The sequence below is a fragment of the Ptychodera flava genome, chromosome 8, assembly GCF_041260155.1.
Source record: "Ptychodera flava strain L36383 chromosome 8, AS_Pfla_20210202, whole genome shotgun sequence".
In the NCBI taxonomy this organism is placed as follows: Eukaryota; Metazoa; Hemichordata; class Enteropneusta; family Ptychoderidae; genus Ptychodera; species Ptychodera flava.
The window spans coordinates 12831393-12849399 of record NC_091935.1 but is presented as its reverse complement, the minus strand read 5'-3'; the positions used below and the strand labels follow the sequence as shown (position 1 = coordinate 12849399).

At 37.7% G+C, this 18007-nt stretch overlaps 1 protein-coding gene across 1 annotated transcript in view; it reads right to left on the bottom strand.

Moving 5' to 3' along the window:
- Positions 1 to 15761, bottom strand: part of LOC139138522 (dihydropyrimidine dehydrogenase [NADP(+)]-like) — a 34603-nt gene extending 18842 nt beyond the window's left edge. The window contains 3 exon segments of the mRNA XM_070706927.1: positions 4680 to 4853; positions 5434 to 5538; positions 15603 to 15761. Coding sequence (XP_070563028.1) covers positions 4680 to 4853; positions 5434 to 5538; positions 15603 to 15635 — 312 coding nt within the window. The 5' untranslated portion in view covers positions 15636 to 15761.
- Positions 15762 to 18007: the final 2246 nt, after the last annotated feature.

Genomic DNA, 18007 nt, shown 5'->3' with positions numbered 1-18007 from the left:
ATAATATGCAGTTAAGGTCTCCTCAACTAACTTTCAGCTGGTTGTACACTTTCTACTATTTTTATAGTATTTTATACAAAGACACAGACTTATTCTACCTGCACTTAAAACTGATAGTGATTTTGTAGCTCATTCTTACCATTTTTCATAGTTTTCGGTAGCCGGTAACAGACACTTCGTGTTCGTGTCGGCTACATGGACGATCTGCCGTTTTACTACAGTACTTTTCCCACAAACTTTCCAGCAGTACTGGTAGTAATGCTCAAATGTTAGTGATTTCTCATGAAAGCCATGAGCAAGTACTACTGCCATTACAGGGCCTCCGTGCTCTGTCTCTGATGGCCAGTATTGACATCATCAGCTGTTTTGGCCATACAGTAAATTTCACTTGGGCACATCTATTTCTTTTCTCTTTTTTCTCCCATCTTTTTTTATATTAGTATTTTATTGCAGTAAAAACAAAGTTCACAAAAGTGAGAAAAGCTGATACAGTGTGCCTTAAAATACTGTGATACATCAAATTTTAAATTTCGCCAGTAAACGTTTATGAGAAATCTCATTTCATTAATTTTTACCCTGTTTGTTTTTACAGATGGCAATAAAATCTACTTTCTCCATGTTACTCATAAAATTCTTGAAAGTATAAGTACAGTTGGGACTTTCTTTTTACACTCACTTAAATATTAACTAAATCTTTTGGTGGGCATCCGTTTTTTTACATTAGAGCACAGTGGAGTGACCGTGATTAGAGCTGCGGTTTTAATCCTCCTGGCTTTGAATCAGTTCCTTGACAGAAATTTTTACCGTTACTACACTATAAATGGAGTTTCAAATTTCCTTTTTATGAAAAGAAAGGTACTATCAACTATTTTCTTCATTTTGCCATTTGCATGCATGATCTTCGGGCAAACTGTACTATAGCTTGTGAATATTACTGGAACTGTGCATATTTGTGAAACCCGGTGATATTGTTTGATTTATACACTGTTCCACTGCTGGACAAATCTACAAGAAACAAGGTGAGAACAACGTGTAGAATGCACACAGCCATACTTTGTCAAAGGAATGTGAATGACAAAAGCTTAAAAACCATCACACGTAAAATTTTCACTTTAAAACTTGAATGTGTTGTGTGCAATAAAACTTTCCGTGTAATGATGTCTCACCATATTTAACCTGAACTTGTATGGCTGGATGTATAATAATTACATGGAGTTGTATACTATTATACAGGGATGCTCATACTTCATGCTTGTTAGATAAGGATGTAGTCTCGACATAGTTACTGTCATGCTGACTTTTTTTTTGCAGTCTGTGTTCCCTACAATTAGTAGGAATTCAACTCAAGCAGAAATAAAAATCATATCAGTTTACCCTTTCAGTACTAGTAGTGATGGCATTAGCGTTCTCTACATCATTCTGTATTTTGAAGGTCACACTGAAGAAATAATAACTAATGTTAGCGTGGGCATACATCCATAAATTCCATAAATTAGGTACATGGGTACAGTACGTGTAAATGTGTACCTTAGACAGTTTAAACTACAAAGCATAAACTCTGCAATTTTTCATTACACGGGGCTTCAAATTTCTACACTTGCAGCCATATACTTAAGACAAAACTCTACGTTTCTGAAAATCTTAGGTCAAAAGTGCTTATTTTGGGTCAACAGTTGTTCTGGAGTCAAAAAACAGGGGTCAAAAATCCAAATTTTATCAATATTTTGAGGATCATGGGTCTACATGTGAAGAATGAAAAAAGGGGGTCAAAATTAGTGGTATATTAGTCCTTTGGACCAAAGGTCCAACGGGCTAATGCCATGACTTTTCATATGCCCTATGCCATAAACAAAGATATCTCAAAAACAGTTCAGCAACTTCTTTTCAAACATTGTGTAACTGATTACTTGTAATGGGCAAATGCTGCCCAGGCTGATTTTTCAGACTGATTTTTCTAACTTTTTTATCGAATCATTTTAAAGTAACTTGTTAAGGATTTTAGTCAAAATTTATATTTTAAACTTGCCTAAAAATCACTCATTTGATGGCTATGATGTTCGGCATTTCAATTCTGATAACAATTCTGACTCCACATTCAACTTGACACGTTGAAAGTAGAGTAGGAATTGTTCATTTTGAGGCGATACCAGTCTTTCACTATTTAAGCAAAAATCTAGCCCCTCCTGGCCCATGATGTACAAAAGCAAACTTTGCATGACATATATGAGGTGAACCTGAGTACGTTATAGAGGGCAAAGTTTACTTCACTCCTCTAAGAACTTGAAGGAGGTACATTATTGTTTTATAGTTTTGGCAATGCCAGGGACTTAGTAGATGTAGAAAACATCTGGGGCCACAGTGCTGGATAATCAGATACATTATCAGTTATAATCTGGGGGATGACATTAAAATTCACTGGTATTGACAAAGCTATGATATAATATCTGTTTTATGTCCAAAATTTGATATTCAGTGTGATAGATAAAAGATAAACATGTGAGGCGGAAGGGTGGAAAGGTAAAATGTCCAGCAGAAGGTCAGATTTACAATTGTGCCAACGAGACAGTACAATTTCTTTAGTTTTATGTACCTTTTTTGTTATGTGCATATTTAATTCTTGGTCAGGCTGGTAATTGGTTTCCTATTGGGCCTTTCCTATTGCTAGCCATGGGGATATACTATGGGATTAGAATTTGTTAATAAATTAAGCAAGAGGTAACCTGCAGTGTTTCCGCTGCCCGCTCGCCAAATCGCAAATGCGAGAAAAAAGTAGCGTTTGGCGAGAAGATTTTGGCAAAAATTAGCCACACTTGCGAATCGAAATTGCACTATGACGTCATCACTTTGTCTGTCCACGCGCTGTCCTGCATTCAACTTGAGACGTAATGCTTTATCTCTGTGCATCCCTGACCTTATGCGTCAGGAGATCGTATTTGTAACACATACAGTAATGATTATATATCAGAATAAAATTGTAACGAAATAGCTCACAAACCAAAAGTACCCATATGTTTACCATGACTATTTGACTAAAATGTTGCTAAGTTTTGGGTTGGACTACATGCAATGTGTGCCTACAGATTACTCCGTACAGTGACAGCCATGTCGTCGTCAACACTGAAGGATCGTAGTGACGGTGAAACTAAGCAAAAACGGCAAACTTTCCTTTTTGACTTTGGCTGCTCCACCAATATGGGATGGGGGGCACCCCAACAACACACATTCTAAGCGCAAGTAAAGCTATGAAATGGAAAGAAAGATCATGATCAGTGTAGGAAAGTCAATCATTAATTTGGAAAGGAAGGTTGCGGCGTGCATGCGCGGTCAAAAGCATACGCATGACATTTTTTTAGAACGTAGAGCGAGTAAGGCACTCCTGAATAGCGAAAATGTTCGGGTGTATTGCTGCCAACAAGAAAATACCTTTACTGGCGTTACAAACTTGTGTGAATTGGCTTCCTTAAAGACAAATTCGCGACAAATTTCAGTGTATCACGGACTGTGGTGTTTTGTGACGTGACATCGTATACAGACTTTCAGAGAAGGCGCTCGCTCGTCCGCCGAGTCGGCCTTGTTCCGCATTCATATCGTGCAAATAAATACGCAAAGTCCTGTCGCGATATTTGAGCATTTAACTTGATCGTCAGTGAAACAAAAAGATGTTTCTCCATATCAACAGGGTATGTATTTGATATTTTACGGTTCTGTTTACATAATAGACGTAAACATTTGGATTTATGATCCGTGATTTCCGCGATCCATGGCATGATTCAAGCTGGCTGTGACTACACACTGACGTTTTTGATGATGACCCCTGACCCAAGCGCCATTGATACGCTGTGCACTGTCCGAACTTCGCTTGCTAAACTTCAAGCGTAAAGCAAATGTATTGTTGTCTAAAATGCACATATTTCTCAAGTCTGAGAGTATTTTACTTTTGAACTGCTACGAGAATGGATATCTGATTCGTTTGAAAAAACTAGTATGCTGAACTAGGTTTCGTGCCGGTGTCTGTAGTGATATGTACAGTCTCGCACGATAGCGATTTCAGGTTTGTTACAAAATATAGTTGCATACGCCTAACTTTGGACAATTAAGTGTCACTTGAAATTCGGACAAATTTCATGTTGTATACGCGGCTGATGTTGGCACTTTGTAATCTGAACCATAAAATGGTGTTACTTTTAGTATCCATAGTAGCACTAACAGGGTTTATTTCCATCATTCTTACGGATGTGCAGACAAATATTTATTTTCGCATATTAATGAGAAAGAAATGACGTCATTTGAAATCAGTGGTATCGGTTTGGCTAATTGAATATCTGGTTTGGCGAATAGTTTTTTAGGGCTTCTAGGCAAATTTGCTACAAGATTTTGAAACCTAGGGGAAACACTGAACCTGTGTACCATTTATCCAAATATAACAGCACAGTTCACGTGTCTGAACCATTTGACCCTTGTATGGGTTTACAGAGAAGCACATTTGTCTTAAAATTTGACACGGGGTCCAAAGAAGAACTTTTGAGCCCAGAGGCCCTGTGTATATGCAGTATACCAAAAAAGCAAATCTTATACCGTACTGCCTTATTGTAGTGTATTAGATGGCACCTGTATCATATCACAAAGTTATGTAACTTATGAACTTTGACCTGAGGAGCCTCAAACTACACACCGCTTACCTTTGTAGCAATGCTGCTGATGAAAGCCTTGATGTCTAGCTGGGTAGGGCAACTCTTTTGGCACGGAGCATCGGCGCATTTCAGGCATCTATTGGCTTCCCTTAAGGCACCTCGTTCGCTCAGTGTGGTGTGTTTGATGTCATCAAAATTCTTGGCCAAACTCCCTTCACATGTCTGTGAAGACGGTAAAAAGTCAGGTGTACACAACAACAAACACAAGAGAGGGACAAGATCAAGTGTAGTTTACAGCATTTTAATTAATTTCAAGTGGTGATGGTGGTTCAATCAAATTGTTAGGTTGACATGCAGAGGATGAGAGATCATTTTAAATTTTCACTTCTTTGTCAGACCAAGCTGTGAATACATACTGAAGAGATGCATAAATATTGCAACCATACAGCTGTATCTTCTAATAGGCTGTAGGTTGCAGAAAATACTCTCTTGTAATGAACAAATATCCATGGTTTTTAATGTGAGACCACAGTATTAACGTCCTCCCGTAAAAAGTAATATAATAATTATGAGTTTGTGTGCTGTTAGTGTAAACTTTGTCCTCTTTTTGCTTAGGCAGGTAATTTTTACTTTTATGTTGTGGCAAAAATAGAAAAGAGTGGGTAAAATGTGGTCCACAACAAATCAAGTGAATATAGACCCTACAACCTCTATTCATGTAACTTTACCACACAATTTACTGGCAGCCAGCCAGTTGGAATAAATGCAAACAGTAATACTGTAAGAGTAAAAAGTTACTTACTGAACATCCTTGGTTCCTTTTCCAGTGTTTTTTGTTTTTCTTGGTGGTTGCCGTGGGAACTAAGTTGGCGTGACTTGGAGTTTTGGGGTTTAAAGCTAAAATATTCTGAATGCAAAGAGAAAAAGTGGAATCTTTCAGGAGTGCATGAAAACAAGTATGATTATTACCTATAAAAAAAATGTTTAAATCTCTATCTATGTGAGAACAGGATGATGTGAAGTGTGTAAGACAAAATTATAATACTTTCTCTGAACTAATGAAAACAACAGACTTGAACTTTTGCTCAATTTCTCTTCGAGCAAACTTTCAAGTACTCACTCTTTTAGTATCAAGAATACAAATCAGGGGTCATCATCCAAATTTTGGCACTGGAGAAACCAAGTACCCATTGTTTACCGATATTTGAAATTCAAAATGGCCGCCATCCCTGTGCTATCTCTATGGGGAGAACTAAAATTCCTGATTTTCACTAAACTAAGCTGATGAAAACTTTAATTACTCCAAACCCCTATACACCGTACACCACAATAGAAATGTAAAATACGGAGAGTCTAAAAATCTGTATCAGAGGCGCATTCTACCTTAAAGTTAAATATTAAAATGTAAATGTGCAGTGGTGTCTGCACTGACTGGGATTGTACATAAAATATAGTGACATGCCCGCCACATTGGCTACTCATGACAGGACAATTGCACAAACTTTGTATTTTAACCGGTGTTCACTGTTGCAGTTAGTGGTTGGATCATGTGAGAATTGATTTCCATTTTTCACTAAACCATTTCACAAACAACATGGATCGTCACAATAAACCGGGTGATCATTCCTGTAGGCAAAATATGTCAGAACGTTTTTATCAAACTTTGCAAATATTTATTTTGCATGACATGATGGAATATTTAGGTCATCAGAATCAGTCACATAGTTCATGTGTCTTTAGTCAGAGTAAAATAATGGGAAAGTGGCTGCAGATATCAGCTTTCAAACGTTTGGCCGTTTCCAAGTGTCGTTTTGTTGAATATATTACGTGCAGGAATCCCATGACTTAATCTATTCAAAGAACTCAATTCTGGTTAAGCAAAGGTTTCCCTCTTGTATTCCCTGCCAAACAATGTAACTTAAAAGGTGTAATTTTACATTTAGAAAATCAAGAGTATTAAAGGAAGAGGGAGAGGAGTCACTTTCCTCCTCTGCAATCCTTCTGCTAATGTCACTGTTAGACTTAAAATTGGCTTGCATTATTGATATCATGGGACATAAAATTGACAATACTGCAAATGGTGTGAAAATTTCAACAAAACAGATAACAGGGCTTTACTCTAAAGCTCAGAAAAGTTCAGACTGTATTGTATTCAAATTGTCAACCACACAAAATCCAATACCATACAATACAAGACAATACAAGACAATACAATACAGTCATGCGTCACATTGGCTTGTACCTGTCTGAGCATATAGATTTGAGCAGGTACATGCCTCTTTGAGCTTATTCACAGGTTTGACTCATGTCTCCTTGCAAAAACATAATTATTAGATGTAAGAAATTCAAAGAGTGTCAGATAACATGAACCATACAGTAGGTTCATCTTAAAGTAAAGCAAAACACCGCCTTTACAGTTAATGTACATAACCCAAACCAAAACTGTACAGGACACAAAGACCAGGTCACAAGCTTGACTGAAGACTAAATTTGAGTCTGTTCAGTACTAAACTTGAGTCTGTTCAGTACTAAACATCTGCACAAACATACCTAAATCACTACCAAACATCATATATGCATACATTATTTTAAATCTGAATTACCGTAATTTATCTCAAGTTGGCCCATATAATATATTAAAATACTTTTCTTGACTGTTGTTTGGGCGGACCAATTGTAAAACCTGTCAAGTGAATGAAGTTTTCATACTCTTATTTTTGTTACGACAGAAAATGTCATTTTTTTCAATTAGGTTAACCTAGGCTATGGCAGCCATTTTGAATTTGTTTAAAATACTGGTATCATGGTACCTGCATATTTTAGGCAAGTTGTTTTTTAATTCTACACTCTCCATTACAACCCCTAACTTTTATTCTCTCTGTTTAAATCTCTCTGTTTCCAGGTGTCTATCTAACAAACCTGATGCATATATCAGACTATGTTTTTCTTCAACTTTTATATTTTGATTGTACATTTTTATGTGTTTATAGCAATTTCTACCAGAAATTGTGTAGAAAAGAAATTGCATTTCTTCTGCTCTGGATGTGGCACTTCTGGGCTCACAAAATCTTAATGCACTGGTGTACATATTTACACGAAAAATAAATCTGCACCATGTGAGAGAGCTATGCATAGTCGCTTTGTCAATGCTGTACAAGCTATATTTTACAGAATCCCTTTCCCAGAATTCCCTGTGATATAATCTGCACTATAAATTACAATCTGTCATGATTAATCTTCTGCCAAGCTGATACTTGAGTTTGTGGCTGTTTAAATTTGGCAAAGGCTGCCACGTTTTGCACACATGTTCCACTTCCATTCAAAATAGGAACAAATCAATCAGAGATTTGTCCCCAGTGGCCATGAAAAATGACAACATGTGCAAAAAGAATCTCCACTGTTAGACTGCCAGTAGGGATGGGGTAGGGTTGAGTAACATTTTGATTTACTCTGCTGTTTGACATTAGCTTTTTAATTGAACATGAACTGTTCCGAATTTTTGTTCATCATTTTAGATAGGAATTACATGAGTAACAGTTAGTATTGTGAAAATTTATAACCATTCATGCAGTAAAAATCTAGAACTAGCGATTGGATATTATAAATGCTATGGTACATGAATGGCTAAAAATAGTTTCAAAAAATCATTCTGCAATGAACAAAATATTAGTTATGCTGCAAGAACAAATTCATCTTTTTTTTTTCATGGCAGTGACATACTACAACTGTCACAGCTATGGCCCATGGCTTTTCTACAATAAGACTACCGCTATGGCCCTTGGCTGTGACACAATAGACCTGTAACAGCTTTGGCCCATGCCTGTTAACAATGGGACTAGCTACTGCCAGTGGCTGTGACACAATAGGACTGTGACAGCTATTGGCCATACCTGTTATACAATGGAACTGCATGTGGCAGCTATGGCCCATGGCAATGTCACACTGAAACTCTGACAGCTATTGCCAATGGTTGTGACACACTGGGACTGTGACAGCACTGACCAATGACTGTGATGCACTAGGACTGTGACAGCTCTGGCCAATGGCTGTGACATACATGTAGTAGGACTATGACAGCTATGGCCCATGGATGTGACACACTTGGACTGTGACAGCTTGGGCCCATGGCTGTGACACAATAGGATTACTGTGACCCATGATATAGTAACTGTGACAGTCTGTGGAACCTGTACTTCCCATGGCTGTGCCACACTTGCCGATAACAGATTTTGCCCTGTACATCATGCAATTCATCAAATTTAAAATCTTGAAATTTGCAAATCATTATCTACAAATTGTTTGTATAATTGGAAGACTGCCAGTAAATATATCAGCATTCAAATTGTATTGATGTCAGTGTTGACGCTAATCTGGTACTCGACTCTATTTGGTTTCTCGTTCCGCTGTCTATGTTGACCAACCTTTGACAATTTGATGGGTTATAGAAAATAATTTTCAAAGCAAACATTAAGACATACAAAGAAAAGAATTAGTTTTCCATGTTTACCACAATGGGATGACCTATCTGAAGTCATGACATGAACAATTTTCACAGCTCACTACAAAAGCAATGTTTACCACTATGAACCTTACAGGGACTGTTCATATACAGGGGGAGGGGTTAAACCCCCATTCAGTTAGTGAACTTCACTGTCGTACTTTTATTTTGTGATCACAAGTTCTCTTTACATTGTTTCTAAAAAAAACCTGCATATTTGTACCAACAAATTTTACAGTCACTGTTTCCGACTCATTCATGTAACTTAAAATTGCTACTGTGTTCAACCCCAAACACAATTTACGAACAGTTAGTACCTAAATTTCACCGATTACTTGACGATATAATGTGGCCGGGAGATTCTTCAGTAGCATGTATTAACATAGCAAAATGCTAGATTGTACTCTCAGGCAGACATCAACATTTTTCACTTTGGGATGGCTTATGATCAAAACACAGAAATTTTGTTTCTTATGCGATGATCTGAGACCATCCCTTAATAAAAATAATACAATTTCTAAGGTATCATTTTAAAGCTTTATATCATTTTATACACCATTTTACGTTTTTATTGATGCTAAACTACGGCATGGCAACAAGCATAGCTGATAAACCATGCATGCTCTCATGTGTAAACTATCTGACTACATTTTTCCAACACTGAGCTGTCATTATCACGGTCACAATCATGGCCAATTGTAAATCATTGAAAATTACAACTCTCTGAACCCTGGCCATGTAAACACATCCACAGCAGCAGATCATGTGTTTATCCAATCATTCAACAGTTCAAAATGGCCTGATCTGTTCGTCTCTGGGTCACTCCTACCATAGAGTTCACTCCAGTGCTGAGGATTGTTTTAACATCAGAGATAATTTTGCTGGGACTCTGATCCAAGTCTACCCGTTCGTTTTGCTCAGAACATATTTGACTTTCAGTGAATGTGCGTTGACTTTAATATCAAAGTCTGGTGAATTCTACCCAATTTGCGGAGACATCCATCTTCACAGATGTCAATTCAAAACTGTGCTAAATGACATGGCCTGGTTTCTGATACAAAATGTCGCTCTGATTCCAACCTATATCTCATCTCAGTTCATGAACTATGACCTACAGAACAGACTCAACCAAAATTGAAGACTTATCAGCTCAACATTTGGATATGATTTCTCCGCTAGGTGACTGGATACTGTAGGTTGTGAGTTCGAACCCGACTGATGACACCGTTTTTGAGTCTAGGTGCAACTTTTACAAATGAATGTGTACAACCGATGACTTACGAAGCTGTAATTTTGTCTATGAAACTTATGCAATCAACACTTTAACAAGGCACTTGACCAGACTATAGACTGTTCCTCTGAGGTGTATGGCCAGACAGACTAGTGCAAAAATTCATGCTATCGCTGTGGCTTACAAGCACACGATGAAGACGACAACCTTAACAAAAGCATTACAAATGATGACAGCAACCCCGAAGCAGAAGGAACTTCAGAATGGTGATTTCTGATAACACTTGCATCTGTTACAAGGAAATTCATCCATTATCCTAGGAAGATTTAATTTGAATCTTCATATTGAGGGTATCATAATTGAGATTTTTAATATCGTACCATTGTTCATAAACTACCTGGTCAGATTAAGGTAGTATGCAACTTGAAAGTGAAAGACTTCTTCAAACTTTTCTATAAACTTTTCTCAATGAAACTTTCAAACATTCTCTCTCCAAATCAAGAATAAAAATCAATGGTCACTGTTCTACCTGATATTCTAGTAATTTATTGATATTTTTGAAATTCAAAATGGTCGCCATCCCTATGTTAACTCTATGGGGAACAAGTCATCGTTGATGACACAGTCCCCACTTGTTAATGGGTACTTTGATTACAAGTCCTCAGAGAGGATAGAGTCCTCTTCATTAATTAGGTCTGTGATAAAAACACTTTGATACAGATGGCACTCAATGGCCAAGAATGAGTTCCATGGTGATGAAAACATAAAACCAATGTAGGCCACCATCCTAAAGTTCATAAAATGAGTCAACTAGGAATTAATCAACAGGGTGTTGCAAAAAATTTTTGCATACAATCCTAATACTTAATAGATTATCACTGGTACCATATTTCATGAAGTTTGATGCAGTATTTACAACAAACTATGAGATCAACATCTGTATCAAGTTTCATCAAATTTGACGTATTAATTTGTGGCTATATCACTCTAATTAGGAAAGTTCATTACATATGCAATTACAAATTAATTAAAATGACACTGATAAATGTCTTTTTCAATGTTAAAGCAATGTGAGCTTAACATCTGTGCAAAGTTTCATGAAATTTGGTGCAGTATTTCTTGACATATCAGCCTACTTACAAAACTTCAATAATTGACATGTTACTGCTACATGACGTGAAACAAATTGACGAGCATATGTATGAAATAGGTCAATGTCCTTGTACCAACTTTGAATGATACTGGTGGAAATATGTCTGAGTTATGGCTCTGTACATTAGAAAATTGTAACAAAATCACCGCCATGCAGCGATATTTGATCTTACTGTTTAAAAAATCAACACGTACCGTATATGTATTACATAAGTCAATGTCCATGTACCAACTTTGAATAGGATCAGTTGAGACTTGCCAGAGTTATGGCTCTCGACATGAAACAACCATAACAAAATTGCCATCATGTGGCCATATTTGACCACCTTGTGAAACCAATCGACATACATATGTATAAATAAGTCAATGTCCTTGTACCAACTTTGAATAAATTCGCTAAGATACATGTCTGAGTTATGGTTCCGGACATGAAAAAATCGGGAAAAAAATGGCCACACGGCAGCCATATTGGATTGTATCACAAAACAATCAATGTGCATATGTATGACATAGGTCAATGTCCTTGCACAAAGTTTGAATAAAATTGGTGAATAAAATCGTACGTGTCCAAAGGACGTGAACAAATTGTAACAAAATGGCTACCATGCAGCCATGTTGGATCATATCATGAAACAAATTGACGTACAAATGTATGACATAGGTCAATGTCCTTGTACAAACTTTGAATAAAATCGGTTGAGATATGCCTGAGTATTGTGGCTCTGTACATGAAAAAATCGTAACAAAATGGCCACACGGCAGCCATATTGGATCATATCACAAAACAAATTGACATGCATATCTATGACATTGGTCAATATCCTTGTACCAACTTTGAAAAAAATCGGTTCAAACATGTCTGAGTTATGGCTCTGTACATGACAAAATCATAATAAAATGGCTGCCTAGCGGCCATATTGGATCGTATCACAAAACAAATTGACGTGCATATGTATCACATAGGTCAATGTCCTTGTACCAACTTTGAATAAAATCGGTTGAGATATGTTTGAGTTATGGCTCTGTACATGAAAAAATTGTAACAAAATGGCCACACGGCAGCCATATTGGATCGTATCACAAAACAAAGTGACATGCATATCTATTACAGTGGTCAATATCCTTGTACCAACTTTGAAAAAATCGATTGAAACATGTCTGACTTATGGCTCTGTACATGAAAAAATCGTAATAAAATGGCCGCCTGGCGGCCATATTGGATCGTATCACAAAACAAAGTGACGTGCATATCTATGACATTGGTCAATGTCCTTGTACCAACTTTGAATAAATTCAGTAGAAACATGTCTGAGTTATGGCTTTGTACATGAAAAAATCGTAATAAAACGGCCGCCCGCAGCCATATTGGATCGTATCACAAAACAAATTGACATGCATATCTATGACATTGGTCAATGTCCTTGTACCAACTTTGAATAAATCGGTTGAAACATGTCTGAGTTATGGCTTTGTACATGAAAAAAATCGTAATAAAATGGCCGCCTGGCGGCCATATTGGATCGTATCACAAAACAAATCGACGTGCATCTGTATGACATAGAAGTAATCCTTGTACCAAGTTTGAATGAAATCGCTCCTTGCATCTCTGAGATATCTGCGTGAACGGACGCACGCACGCACACACGCACCACGCACGCACGCACGCACGCACGCACGCACGGACGCACGCACGGACAGACCAAACTATAAGTCCCCCCGGACGGTGGGGACTAAAAAATTAAATTTTTGATTTATTGAAAGACTAAGACGGTAAACATCTTCTTACTCCAAGAGCTTAAAATGAGCTCCCAAAAGTGGTAGATCAATATCTGTCCCCTGATGCATTAAACTTTTTGAACGAGTTATAAAAAGTTTTCATTTAGTCTTCAACAATAACAATGGACACAAAACATATACAGGCTGTACTGATTTAGTTTAGTAAGTGTGACATTGAAGATAACTTTAGAAAGTGAGTTTCAATGACAGTACAAAAATACTGAAAAATTTATCAAAAGTTACGGCTATAGCAGTTTTAGACAGCATACCGTTATGCTGTTGGATGCACATGTCACAATTTTTCTGTTTACACATATATGATATTTTACTCACAGGCCATTAATGGTAAAAAATTCTACTCAGTGCAATGTTAATAAGTATTGATGAACAATACAAATGTACAGTTTCTCTTCAAAAACATCAAAACTGGCTGTCCATGAAAAGCAGTTCAGACAAATGGTCAATCATCTCATCTTAAATGTACCATACCACACTCTCTCATTGTGTTTTGATAAAAGATTGATTGATTGATTGATTGATTGATTGACTGATTGATTGAATCAATTGCAATCGTATGCATAAATTATGGCTGCCATATCAATATTATAGTATCAATTTTTGTGAAAAGAATGTGCTATCAACATGTAACAATTAGCTAATTAGACTCCCTGTAGTTTACAGAGGCTTCTGTTTATCCATGGTGGTTTGTAAGCGTCCCACTATAGACAGTGATCTATCTATGCTTCTATTACTACCTCAAATGACAGTGCTTTATCTGATAAACATTATTTCACTTTGGACAGTGGTCTATCTGTATGGTTTCACTTTCCACCTCAAACGGCCATGGTTTATCTGAGAAACATAGCTACAGGAAGTGATGAGGGAGACACTGAAATTTACTGCTTGGCTTGAATAGGGAAATGAATTCTTGAGAGTTCAAAAACATCACAAAAGTATCATGTTTTTTTTGTTTTGCTTTTTGTTTTTGCACAACAAAGGTATTATTATGTCATGTCTGGCATGCTGCCAGCAGGAAACTCATTTAAATGACAAAGGTATCATTCTCTTTACATCTCCAATATACAGTGGATACAGTAGTAACCCTACCTGAAATAACTCACCCTATGCTCTGCGGCAAGTAATAGAACCAAGCAATGACAGTGCTTGTCCATTGGGATCTAGCAAACATGAAAAGCCTTACAGTATTAAAGTGGGTGTCTTGCTAGAATAAAGGTGAACAGTGGTACAGTCTTACAAAACCTAGGGAGAGGGGGTTGGCTGTGAATCATTGATTGACAAGGTAACTGTCCTTGGATTTGTTTTGAATTTTAAGCTTGAATTTGAATGTAAGTGTGAGCCTGTATTATTGTGCCAATGTTAGCAAATCGCCTAAAGGGCAGCATTTGTTGTTGTTTATTGTTGTTAGTTTAATAATGTGTACTAGATGGAGTATCTAAAACATTTCCACATTCAGCCCCTTCAAGGCTTCATGTCAGTGTGAAGTTTGGAATTTCAATCGGAGGGAACAACACCTAGTCCCTCCACCCGGGGACTGTGATATAACCTCACTGTAATCGATTGCCAGTGATACAGAAAGTTATTTGCTGTTGTTTGTGAATGGTGAGGAGAAGTTAGGGCATTGAAAAATTGAGAAACAGGACAGAATTCAGATCTTAAAGATGGGGTGACCACATTTGACACCCGTGCGTACATGGTGAAACTTATCAGGATGCCATATACCACGAAGTTTTGCCGTGTAACGGTGTATGATCTGAAGCGTGTAGCCACTAGCTGGCAACATTTCAGTACAAATAGTGATTTGCAGTTCTGCATGGAGAACTAAATTCCACGTCCGAGATATAGCTATCATTTTGTTCAGAAACTGCAGTATCCTAGGCTCGATGTCATTTGGGCTGGGTTTTGGGGTCGGACGGTACGCAACTGGCATCCTCGATCCTCCCATATGCATCTCCCCAACTACCCAAAAATCGCTACTGCTGTACTCGTTCACAAGCACAAGCGTCACGTAGCTAGTGTACATCAAACCACAGTCCCTCCACCACAGTCGCTCACGGCATAGAGGTAGAAAGTCTTTCTTTCTACCTCCATACTTACGGTTAGGTAACAGTGTGTGTGTAATATTCATGACTACGACTTTGGTATTAACAGTGGGATAGTGACGGAGGGACTGCACTTTGGCGTAAAGCACATACTTCGTAGATGGTTTCATCGCGCTCATGCTCCAAAAGCGACGAAACTTGTGGTCAGCTCTCCCGACTTACAACTTTGGCTAAGGAATAAAGATGTTAGTTACCTCGATATCAACTGAATCCTTGCTAAGAGCCATGGCACTGGAACAGTGTACTGTGCACTGACTGTGACACTGCAATCACACATACGTCCACGTGGCCTGTGATATGTTATTATCGTTCTACGTCGACTGATGGACCCGCGAACCGCGATCAGTACCAACCAATCAATATGATGAGCGCGCTCACACATGGTAAACAACTTTTGTCGTTACCGCGCCGCCATTCGACAGCAGGACGAAAGCGTTTGTTATTATCATCTAGGTATATTATTTTAGCCTGTTCATTTCTCTGTACATAACATTTATCAATTAAATTATGTAAGTGTTACATTTGAAAGTAATTTATCAGGTCACTAAACACATCAAACCTATCTACACATTGGAAAGCGTGGCCTTTGCAGCGTCAGGATAAAAAAATGCTAACTTGATGAAATAAAAAAACTTCAAAAAAAGAACAATCAAAATTTGACCATGCCAGAGATGAGTTTAATCTTTTTAATAGTTACAAAGTCGATGAGGAAGGTGCCGGGAAATCGGATAAAGATAAAGATTAAGAAAATCTACACAAATTATTTTAACTATATCATATCACCATTTTCTTGTGACACAAAGGATCAATTAAACATGTGAAATAATAATAACATGATCATATTGTTTTTTCAGATCGAACTTGTGCATTGCGTCGATCCGTTAGTACTGTGACGCCATCAATAGCAAATCTGTGATGAACGAAACTAATTATTCAAAATGAGACTAATTATTCAAATATTTCCTCGTAGCAGTAAAATTTTACTTATTTCTCGGCTAGAAGAGCTCCGAGGCTCCAACAAATGCCGAGTGGGTGGGGAGGGAGCCTAGCGCCTATGCTTAATCGTTTGTGGGTATTTTCGAGAGTATGGAGGTTTGAGAGGGCGGTAAGGTATTGTCTCACACTTGCGTATTTTTCCTCCTTCCTGTTTTGACGTCAGAGAGGTGAGGTTCCTCGACAGGCGTCATCATTTTGAGCTGGAGAAGACACTCACCCAGCCAACGAAACCATCGACAAGTATCAACTGCCGACTCCCATGATTATATAATTCATATGAGGGAGTATATGACCCGTGTAAGCTTATGATGTAAATCTGCATATATATTTGTCATCTACACTGTTCTGAGAGAAACATTTTCTAAAACAGGCGAATGATGACACTGTTTTTTAAATATGTTCGTGTGTCAATATATCTCATAGTTTCTGTAATCATAGGAGTTGGTAATTGATACTGGTCAATGGTTTCGTTTGGCTGGGTAAGTGTCTTCTCCAGCCCAAAATGATGACGCCTGTCGAGGAACCTCACCTCTTTGACGTCAAAACAGGAAGGAGGGAGAAATACACTGGTGTGAGAAAATTCCTAACCGCCCTCAAAACCTCCAGACTCAAAAAAATACCCACAACGATTTAGCCAACGCTCGATCTCTTATCAGGGACTTAAAAATTAACGCAATAAGAAATGACTTATTTCAAAAATGAACTTCCACCATGCAGGCATAATTGTAAAAGGGGTTAAAACAATCTCTTGGATGTCCATATTAAAATTTAGACGCACCTGTATTGACGTACTCAAGTCATTCACTTTGGTCTCTCGTAATCTGATTAAAGTCAGATATAGAGATGGCGACGTTTCAATATTTTCTTTTTCCTTTGCTGCATGCTGTTCCCGATTGACGATAGTCGCCTAACTATAGTCAACCCCGCTTAAGTTTAGCATATGCGACGATTGAAGATAAAGGTTGATGTGACCCGACTAAGATAGGTTGCGATGATTCAGATGATTCGGAGTTTTCTTGTCGTGACGTGAGTCTCTCTCTCTCACGACTGAATGTAATTTATTTGCAAGCTGACACAACAGACGTGTGACTTATTTGAGAATGAAACACTGATGAAAACGTATAGAGTGCATCGTCTGTAACATTTTGTGGTATGGATAAAAAGTATGATGTATGTGTAGAGCTCAGTCTTTTTTGAACAGTAAGAAATTGCACAGGATCTCCGGGAGAATTGTGAGCACTTTGCTTTGAAAGACGCCTAGAAGAGAGTGTGGACAGCGCCAACTATTGGCGAAATCGCAAACGTTTCAGTCTTTATGAATCTGGTAATGGCCAGACCGGTTGTAATCATTAGTACGAACTCGCAATTACATTCCCTATAACACTAATCTCGCATACCAATTTTACAGGTTATGTTTATTTTTTCCGTAATCGGCAGGTAGAAACTTTGGATTCGAATCTGTCAGCCAAGAAAAAACTTCGATCGTGTGTGAGCTCATTTTTACTCAGATGCTTGCGCGCGAGTCATCTCTTTAGGCACAAACTACTAAGTGTGTATCTATTTACCCTCGCTATATATCTCTGTATAGTATTTCAAAGAAAAC